At 42.9% G+C, this 10,928-nt stretch overlaps 1 protein-coding gene across 3 annotated transcripts in view; it reads left to right on the top strand.

Moving 5' to 3' along the window:
* Window positions 1-5,611, top strand: part of adad1 (adenosine deaminase domain containing 1 (testis-specific)) — a 31,971-nt gene extending 26,360 nt beyond the window's left edge. The window contains exons 7-12 of one of the 3 annotated variants that reach the window (XM_029727891.1): window positions 2,940-3,063; window positions 3,524-3,682; window positions 3,797-4,029; window positions 4,338-4,578; window positions 4,742-4,874; window positions 5,092-5,611. In XM_029727891.1, the coding sequence (XP_029583751.1) occupies window positions 2,940-3,063; window positions 3,524-3,682; window positions 3,797-4,029; window positions 4,338-4,578; window positions 4,742-4,874; window positions 5,092-5,205 (1,004 nt within the window). In that variant the 3' untranslated portion in view covers window positions 5,206-5,611. Of the gene's footprint in view, window positions 1-2,939; window positions 3,064-3,511; window positions 3,683-3,796; window positions 4,030-4,337; window positions 4,579-4,741; window positions 4,875-5,091 lie in introns of all 3 variants that reach the window. The other 2 variants (XM_029727900.1, XM_029727885.1) reach the window with 2 other exon arrangements.
* Window positions 5,612-10,928: the final 5,317 nt, after the last annotated feature.

Consider the following 10,928-nt stretch of genomic DNA (forward strand, 5'->3'; position numbering starts at 1 on the left):
CAAAACAGCATCAATTCTTCTAGGTACACTTACACAAGTCACAGATTTTGTAGGCATATAGTCAAGTGTATGATTAAACAATTATACCAAACAGGTGCTAATGATCATCAATATGTAGGTTGAAACACAATCATTAACTGAAACAGAAACAGCTGTGTAGGAGGAAGGAAACTGAGTGAGGAACAGCCAAACTCGGCTAACATGGTGAGGTTGCTGAAGACAGTTTACTGTCAAAAGTCATACACCATGGCAAGACTGAGCACAGCAACAAGACACAAGGTAGTGCATCAGCAAGGTCTCTCCCAGGCAGAAATATCATGTCAGACAGGGGTTTCCAGATGTGCTGTCCAAGCTCTTTTGAAGAAGCACAAAGAAACGGGCAATGTTGAGGACCGTAGACGCAGTGGTCGGCCAAGGACACTTACTGCAGCAGATGAAAAACACATGCTTACTTCTCTTCGCAATCCGAAGATGTCCAGCAGTGGGACCCTGGTACACCCATCTACTGCCCGGAGAAGTCTGGTCAGAAGTGGCCTTCATGGAAGACTTGCGGCCAAAAAGCCATACCTCCGACGTGGAAACAAGGCCAAGCGACTCAACTATTCACGAAAACACAGGGACTGGGGGTGCAGAAAAATGGCAGCAGGTGCTCTGGACTGATGAGTCAACATTTGAAATATTTGGCTGTAGCAGAAGGCAGTTTGTTCGCTGACGGGCTGGAGAGTGGTACACGAATGAGTGTCTGCGGGCAACAGTGAAGCATGTTGGAGGTTCCTTACAAGTTTGGGGCTGCATTTCTGCAAATGGAGTTGGGGATTTGGTCAGAATTAATGGTCTCCTCAATGCTGAGAAGCACAGGCAGATACCTATGCATAATGCAGTACCATCAGGGAGGCATCTGGTTGGCCCCAAATTTATCTTGCTGCATGACAACGACCTGGAAGTGATGCTATGGCCCCCTCAGAGCTCTGATCTCAACATCATTGAATCTCTCTGGGATTACATGAAGAGAGAGAAGCACCTGAAATCCACAGAAGAACTGTGCTTAGTTCTCCAAGATATTTGGGCCAACCTACCTGCCGAGTTACTTCAAAAACTCTGCAAGTGTATCTAGAATAATTGATGTTTTTTTGAAGGCAAAGGGTGGTCACACCAAATATTGATTTGATGTAGATTTTTCTTATGTTCACTCACTTTGCATATGTGGCCCAGCATTCTTACTTTACAACCTTTTTTTACACCTGCCTTAAACTTTTGCACAGTACCGCGCGCGCACACACACACAGTGTATTCGGAAAGTATTCAGACCCCTTGACTTTTCTACATTTTGTTACGTTACTTATTCTAAAATTGTTTAAATAGTTTCCCCTCATCAATCTACACACAATACCCCATAATGACAAAGCAAAAACAGATTTTTAGAAATGTAAGCAAATTTATACAAAACAACTAAACCTCAAAACATTTACATAAGTATTCAGACCCTTTACTCAGTACTTTGTTGAAGCATCTTTGGCAGCGATTACAGCCTCGCGTCTTGGGTATGACGCTTCAAGCTTGGTACACCTGCATTTCGGGAGTTTCTCCCATTCTTCTCTGCAGATCCTCTCAAGCTCTGTCAGGTTGGATGGGGAGCGTCGCTGCACAGTTATTTTCAGGTCTCTCCAGAGATGTTTGATCGGATTCAAGTCCGGGCTCTGGCTGGGCCACTCATGGGCATTCAGAGACTTGTCCCGAAGCCACTCCTGTGTTGTCTTGCCTGTGTGCTTAGGGTTGTTGTCCTGTTGGAAGGTGAACCTTCGCCCCAGTCTAAGGACCTGCTCCAGAGCGCTCAGGACTTCATCAAGGATCCCTCTGTACTTTACTTTGTTCATCTTTCCCTCAATCCTGACTAGTCTCCCAGTCCCTGCCGCTGTCAAACATCCCCACATGCTGCCACCACTGTGCTTCACCGTAGGGATGATGCCAGGTTTCTTCCAGACATGACGCTTGGCATCAGACCAAAGAGTTCAATCTTGGTTTCATCAGACCAGAGAATCTTGTTTCTCATGGTCTGAAAGTTTTTAGGTGCCTTTTGGCAAACTCTAAGCGGGCTGTCATGTGCTTTTTACTGAGGAGTGGCTTCCATCTGGCCACTCTACCATAAAGGCCTGATTGTTGGAGTGCTGCAGAGATGGTTGTCCTTCTGAAAGGTTTTCCCATCTCCACAGAGGAACTCTGGAGCTCTGTCAGTGACCATCGGGTTCTTGGTCACTTCCCTGACCAAGGCCCTTCTCCCCCGATTGCTCAGTTTGGCTGGGCGGCCAGCTTTAGGAAGATTGTTGGTGGTTTAAAACATCTTCCATTTAAGAATGATGGAGGCCACTGTTATTGGGTACCTTCAATGCTGCAGACATTTTTTGGTACCCTTTTCCTCGGCACAATCCTGTCTCGGCGCTCTACGGACAATTCCTTTGACCTCATGGCTTGGTTTTTTCTCTGACATGCACTGTCAACTGTGGGACCTTATATAGACAGTTGTGTTCCTTTCCAAATCATGTCCAATCAACTGAATTTACCACAGGTGGACTCCAATCAAGTTGTAGTAACAATTCAAGGATGATCAATGGAAACCGGATTCAACTGAGCACAATTTTGAATACTTATGTAAATAAGGGTCTAAATGCTTATGTACAATTTTTTATTATAAAAAAAAAAAAAATGTGTAAGAAAAAACTGTTTTCGCCTTGTCATTGTAGGATATTGTGTGTGTAGATTTTTATTTTATTTAATCCAATTTTGAATAAGGCTCTAACATAACAAAATGTGGGAAAAGTCAAGGGGTCCGAATACTTTCCGAAGGCACATTTTGAATTATATTGGATACATTTTAAGTTGCTATCATGAATGTTACCGGTAAATGTGTGTTCTCTGTGTGTGGCCCATGATCATCCATCTAGCCAGTGGATGTGAAGTGGTGGCCATTGGAACAGGAAATTACAACACTAAGGAGAGCGCGTCACCAAATGGCCGGGTTCTTCACGACTCCCATGCAGTTGTAACAGCAAGGAGATCACTGATGCGGTACGTTTATCTCCATCTGTGTATTCATGAATGTGAAAAAACATCCCTTCAAAACACCCTTTTTTCTTTATATTCCGGAAGCAAAGATGGTTCTGAGAAAGTTTAAATTGTTCTTATGTGGTTCCTGTTGTATTTCCTGGAACTTTTCCACGCTCTGAGAACACTGCTAAGATCATGTAATTTACAACATCGTAAGTCAGTCAAGGGCAATTACAAATGAACCTGACAAAGCTGGTTATATTTTTTCCAATCCCTCTCACTACAACCCAGCAATATTCAATAATAGTTCATTCATTCATTCATTCACTGCCTCCTACAATTTTCTCCCTATAAACTTTAGAGCACCAAGATTCCATACAAACATTCCCTTATTTCACATTACTTTCAGGGTACCAAATATGCATTAGTTTGTAGTAGTTATACATGTATAATCATGTTTTATTTGCAGTTATCTGTACAGGCACCTGTTGCTGTTCTTTAGTAAGAATCGCAGCCTTGAGGAGAAGTCCATGTTCCAGCAGGACAAGAACACCAAGCTGCTCAGTCTGAAGAGCAACATCACGCTCCACCTGTACATGAACCAGATGCCCAAAGGAGCTGCCCAGATCCCCTCCAATCTGTTAGTGACTGGCACTTCTAAAACTCCTTATGCCCCACCAGTACTCAGCTTACAGCCAAGTTGATATTTTCCAGCCTGTCTATCCCTTCAGCCTTGATCTTTTTCTCCCCTCAGGCGCCTGAACCCGCTCTCCATCTCAGCCTGGGAGGTGAACAACCAGATCAGCCTGCACGTGACGGTGGAGGGCAAGGTGTTCTCAGTCTTCTCCCCCACCTTCGACCAGGCCGCCTCCAGGGTGGTTAGCATGTCGGCCAGTGACAAGATCACCCAGTGGCAGGTGCTGGGTTTTCAGGGAGCCCTGCTCAGTCACTTCACTGAGCCCATCTACGTCAGCAGCATCCTCGTAGGCAAGTCCCTCAATCATAGGTTACACCTCAATAGTCTGAAAAGCAGTGTTTCTCAACTCCAGTCGTATGTAGCCCAGTGGACAGCACGTTTGTGTTCTATCCCTGCACTAACACACCTGATTTAACGCATCAACTGATCAGATCATTGAGCACATAAGTTGTATCAGGTGATGTAGTGCTGGATTGGAACAAAAACGGTCATTCTCTCCTAGTCTTTCCCTCTGGGCTGATTTCAAAGAATAGATTTCTTTCAAATGGTGTAAAACGAAGGCGAGTTCTTCTGCCATCATCCTCAACCTCAAATGCAGGCGACGTGAGCTGCTGTGACGTGCGGGGCATGGAGATTGCGGTGAACCAGCGTGTGGACGGCATCACCCCCCGCCTACCCATGTACTACTGCGTGTACCGGCCCCACATCAGCCTGGTGCCCACGGCGTGCCCTGAGGGTTGCGCCAACACCAACGCCCAGTGGAGCCACGGCATCAACTGGAGCCAGGGGGACGTCTCCCTGGAGGTGGTGGACGGCCTGGAGGGCAAGACGGTGGAGGCGTAAGACTATTTCATAGTCAGACTTTCCCCAAATGTTCTGAAATAATATGCACTTCATGATATGAAATATGAAATAGGCCCCATTCTGGCTTGAAAGCCCAGGGAATCTACAGGTGATCTGTTAGCTGATTCTTTACAGCGGCCATGTTGATTTGTGTGTCAGGTCTCCGTTTAAGAGCGGCCCTGCCCTGGCCAGTCGCCTGTGTAAAGCAGCCATGCTGAGTCGCTTCAACCTGGTGGCCAAGGAGGCTTCAAGACGGGACCTGCTGGCTACAGTCTCCTACAGAGAGGCCAAGGTAATGAAAACTCTCCGCTCGTCTACCCCACCACGGTTGGGCTCCATTCAATTTGAATTCATGCCCTGCCCACTAGCTCCACTAGGAGACCATGAGTGGATGTGGGACAGGATCAATTACAAACCCTCTTAGATGTTACCTTTTACAAACCTCTGTGTGAAGTCTCCTGTCCCATTGTCTAGCATTAATATCCATGTCCCATTAATGGGTTTTCTAGATGATGGCCAAACCCTACCAGGAGGCCAAGAGTGTGCTGAGGTCCTACTTAGCGCAGCAGGGCTACGGCTCTTGGGTGGCCAAGCCTCCAGTGAGCGATCACTTCAGCATGTGAGAGGACCCCAGCGTGACTCTGCAATAAAAAAGACATTTGTGAAACTTCTCCACCTACACTTGAACACAAAAGGACATCAAAAAAGAATACCTCAGCAGGACAAATGGGAGCATAAAATAATAGGTTGACATGATGCCCTTAAACTGCAAGTTAATCTTCCACAGAAAAATGGGTCCAAAGAAGAGGGATGAGGTTTATATTTGTTTAATTTTTCAATTGTTTTTGAGGCGTGTCACAATTTGTTAGAAGGCACAAAAACCACGTTTCTGAAAATGTTTTTCTCATAGATTTTTTTATGTTCTATTTAGTTCTGTGGTCACGTTGTTGTGCATTATGCTTTGAGATAAGAAATTGAATATAAATAAATAAATAAAACCTCTCAAAAGATAAAGGTTTGGCAATAATATCAAGAGATTTAATTGATTGTGTGCTTTTTGACAAAGAACTATGCCATTCAAAGTTGAAGGTAAGACTTTCTCTGTAATACAGCCAAGATATTGTATGAACTAGTCCAGTCAACTCTTGGGGCTGATGGGAATTCATGCAATGATCTTCATTATGTATGCAACCAGAGCAATTCAAAACATGATTGAATTTAGACTAAGGATCTGCAATGCATTTAAGTCAATCATCCAACGTGCTCTTATCAGGAGTTGTCTGCTTGCACCTTGACATCGCACATGAGAACAAGTCAATTGCATACCAATGTATTATCAGTTTGTATGAAGTCATGTTGTGTGTCAGAGGTCTGTAGTTGTGATTTTGCGTTGCGTTGATACCGCCAGTGGTTTCACAAGCTGATCCCACCATCTAAGAACGAGCACGGTCTTTACTATAAACACTCACACACAGGAAATGCTATGGTTTCCTGTGCAGGCGACGCAGCATATCATATCACTCGTTTTAATGTTTACACAGCCCTGTTTTGTTGTATTAACCTGGCTTCTTTTAACTTCCTTGTACACAGGAAGTCTCCCGTGCATTAAAGGACCTGACGCTCCAGGATCAAACACCTGAATAGTATGTATGAACCACTAGATCTGCTGTTTGTGGCATGCCTGGATGTGTTATCATGTAAAGCCTAGTATTTATGCAAATATGCTGCAAGGCTGGATGCAAAATTGTTCATAGTGAAGGTGTCACTGTAGTGACATGAATGGAACACATTGATATTGAAACTGTCTTGATACGAGCCTTGGACGCTGATGTCCATTCAGACGTACATTGTCATTGTTTATCTGAATTACATGTTAAACATTCATTGACGAGTGACTACAGTCAAGGCTTGGTTTGGATGCATGAAATTGTCCTTTCATTTCGAGCTAGTATATAGAAGATACTGTGGTGTTTGAGGCATTTGGTTATTGACGTCCAAAAGACCCGATGTACAAACAGGGATGGCCGAAGACTCTGCTGATACACAAGGGGTTGGCCAGAGTGAGTCATTATCTGATTCTTAAATCACCGACTCCCAAACAACTGATCCAGATCCTTGTTATCAGAAGGTGTGTGAACCATATAATTGGAATAGTAATGAATAGGATCTCTGGTGTGATTAAAGTGCTTGGCACAGCAGCCCTGTCGAAATAGTAGATATGGAGATAAACAGGATATCCAGTTCTCTTGATGTGGTCGCACACTGCTTTTTAGACCTACCTCTCATTTGGGTAAGCTAGATTTAGGTCATACAGCCCGTGTTTAGAATAGTCATGTTTGAGGCACAATGTTATCTTGATCCTGGAAAACGTTTCCTGTTCACATAAGATGGGTGGGTGGCCCAACGGATACGAAGGGAAGGATTGTCAGTAGAATAAAGTCAACCCGCAGATGCGTTTGTGTGCTTGTAGCTTTTCGAGTAGTTTACACATTACTGGAAGGCAGCTACTTGGGCTGTGTTTTAGAACAGCAAAATGACTGTTTAAGCCCTTCTAAGATTCCAATGTGTTTAAGGAGCTTCAACACATTGCATTAGCTACATCGTATCCATACTACTGGTGATGTCAATGGGTTTTGTTTTAGGCCAGGTGCAGCAGACCAGCCCACCGTAAACATGAATCACTGCATTACCCGAGCTTGAGGTTAGAATGTCACTTACCTTTAGTATCATTTTGTGGATGAAGACGAGCTCATTTTCCATCCATGGCCTTTATTTGTTTATTGCCCTATAACTGACAAGGGAATTCCCCCTCCTACAGAGGTCACCTATAGGAACCCACCTCCTAAGTTGGCCTGCCTTTCACTCTCGATTTTAGCATAGACCCGGCAACAATTGGTTCAAACCACAGTACACTGTCAGATATTGTGATATTCCATTGAAACATACAGTAGGAGACGGAAGGATGCTCAGTAGAGATTAATTTAGATGCTGCTGACAGCCCCAGACTCTGACACCTCCGAACTATCCCCACATGGGCCGATAAGCAATTTATACTTGTACAATGAAGTGGTCCCACGAGCCGCGAACGTAGGAACCCACCTAAGTCTAGGCGACGAGGATTCCAGATTCGGGCAAAAGGGCATTCGACTCGTGGTCTTACTGCTCAGAACTGTAATTCACACATAATTAACAGTAAAACCAATCAATTTAAATGTATCTCATTTTCTACATTAGTGTTAGCAATGTTTAACCCTAAAAAAAACTAAGTAAATTCATTTCAAATACTTTTAATTGCAAATTTATTATCAAGGTTATAGGAACAGTCCATGTGTAGAAATCAAAATATAATAAATATGTAATAAATACATAAATAAATAACTTAATTAGAGCTTTTTAGAAGCTTAAATACATTATAGTTAACAGACATTGAGAACTCAAACACTTGCATTCAGAGCAGTTCAGGCACAGTATATGGATATCACATCATTAAACAGAATCTACAGTAGCCCCTTCCTTCATTATGTAGGGCTTTCATCCCAGGTTTGTAAGGACATCCAGTAAGACATATAAAATATATATATATTTAAAAGCTGGTGTCACACAATGTTACACAAATTGTTAGAGATAATATATAGTATCAGTGCAATGACAATCTACTTCCTGTGACCCCATCCTCCCCCCATGCAACTGGGAGATAAAATAGGTTCTATCATTTGGACGATTTGACAGATAGAGCTTGACCTAAACTGATCATATTCTCCAGGAACTCCTTGCAAGACTTTTTGAACAGCGGTTTCTCACGGCTGCATTCTGACGAGTCCGTTCTCTGAGGAGATAAGGTATGATTTAGTCCAACGCCATGTAAAGTGGTACACCAACGTATATGAGCCGACCTGTTTACTAAGAACACTTTTTTTTTTTTAACTGCCAAGATGTTTAGGGAAAGTAATAAGACTTACGATGTCATCAACAAATGTCGCTTGCAGGACCTTCAAAGTCTTGTTGATATGATGCTGCAGATTGGCGTTATCGAGGTGGTTCAGTTGTTGAATAGAACAGGCCAGTGCTCCAGCAATGCTTTTCTGCAACCGAGAAAAAGAGACGTAACTGTTTGCCCTGGGGCTCTTTGATTTTGTGACATGGAAAAAGAGGCTGTGGATTAGTTGTGGTGAATTGCACTGCCAAGACGGGAGTGGGTTTTAGTTGTTCAAAGTGCTATATGAAATGAGTTAAACCACCGTCTGCAGCCTTGCTGTGTTTCCTGTACTAGTGGTCTTCTATGAACCGTCGAAGCAGAAATGATGCTTTAGCAAGTCAGAAACCCAGCTAGGGCTAGAGACTACATGTGAGTGGAAAGGTTAAGGGCTACTGTGTTGTCCATTTGCAGATATCAGTTGTTGAACATGTTTAGTTAGCCTTACCTCTACATCCGCTGGAGACGGAGCATAGAAGACTGTACCTTCTGGCTACAGGACAATATGGAAAAAGAGAAATGTTAGTTGATCACAGAAATGCAGAAATACATTCAAATGATTTGAACATCTCTTATGTCATGAAGGGACTTACACATTTAATATTGTTTTGTAGATGTTGTATTCCAATTTTAATTCTCTCTAAATTGTTAGCCGGATGTCCTTGAAGACCAACTGAGAGAAAAAGCATCAAAAAGGCACTCCTGAAAATGTTTTCCATGATAATCTGAAGGTCTTGTAGGCAGTGTCCTGTGAGATGTACACGAAGGGAGGTCTGGAGTCTAAATGTTTGTCATCTTAGATTGTTAGCAATCTTTTATATACCCTGCTGTGTGGAAAATCAAAGGGCGGGTTGAATTTATTGCTCTAGATATTACCACATGCAAGCAGCTATATTTTTCCTCTTGATGACTGTTGGGATTTTTTCTCTGCATAGTTGTTACAAGGTGGTAAAATCCCCTTGGTGTCATATAGTGGCACAGCATTAGACTGTACACAGTAGATAGACTTTTCAATTTGTGGTGGATGAGGGGTGATTCTTGAGCTGACGTGTGGGTTTACTAACGTGTCATCTGGAGTTTGTGGTCGTTGGTCAGTTCTGAGCATCACTTGCAAAAGATTTTAACTCCAAGGAAAGGGAGATACCTCTAAATATCAAATGTGTTGCTTTGTCCATAGCGCCCTTAAAATATTCCCATATCTGGTTAAAATGTGCCAGTTGAAAAGCCATTTCAACAAAGAAACTACAACACAATTGTGCTTGCAGAGAGCCACATTTGTCTGTAAAGTTACTAAAGGAACAGTAGCTATTATTTTCCCTCAACATGTGATCAGTTAATTATGTTGCTGCCAACGTGGTGATCAGTTAATATTGTTGCTGCCAACGTGGTGATCAGTTAATTATGTTGCTGCCAACGTGGTGATCAGTTAATTATGTTGCTGCCAACGTGATCAGTTAATATTGTTGCTGCCAACGTGGTGATCAGTTAATATTGTTGCTGCCAACGTGGTGATCAGTTAATTATGTTGCTGCCAACGTGGTGATCAGTTAATTATGTTGCTGCCAACGTGATCAGTTAATATTGTTGCTGCCAACGTGGTGATCAGTTAATATTGTTGCTGCCAACGTGGTGATCAGTTAATATTGTTGCTGCCAACGTGGTGATCAGTTAATTATGTTGCTGCCAACGTGGTGATCAGTTAATTATGTTGCTGCCAACGTGGTGATCAGTTAATATTGTTGCTGCCAACGTAGTGATCAGTTAATTATGTTGCTGCCAACGTGGTGATCAGTTAATATTGTTGCTGCCAACGTGGTGATCAGTTAATATTGTTGCTGCCAACGTAGTGATCAGTTAATATTGTTGCTGCCAACGTAGTGATCAGTTAATTATGTTGCTGCCAACGTGGTGATCAGTTAATTATGTTGCTGCCAACGTGGTGATCAGTTAATTATGTTGCTGCCAACGTGGTGATCAGTTAATATTGTTGCTGCCAACGTGGTGATCAGTTAATATTGTTGCTGCCAACGTGGTGATCAGTTAATATTGTTGCTGCCAACGTGGTGATCAGTTAATATTGTTGCTGCCAACGTGGTGATCAGTTAATATTGTTGCTGCCAACGTGGTGATCAGTTAATATTGTTGCTGCCAACGTGGTGAATCAGTTAATTATGTTGCTTGCCAACGTGGTGATCAGTTAATTATGTTGCTGCCAACGTGGTGATCAGTTAATATTGTTGCTAGCCAACGTGGTGATCAGTTAATAATGGTTGCTGCCAACGTGGTGATAAGTTAATTATGTTGCTGGGCCAACGTGGGTGATCAGTTAATTATGTTGGCTGCCAACGTGGTGATCAGTTAATTATGTTGCTG

Source organism: Salmo trutta, chromosome 3 (assembly GCF_901001165.1).
Source record: "Salmo trutta chromosome 3, fSalTru1.1, whole genome shotgun sequence".
Taxonomy (NCBI): Eukaryota; Metazoa; Chordata; class Actinopteri; order Salmoniformes; family Salmonidae; genus Salmo; species Salmo trutta.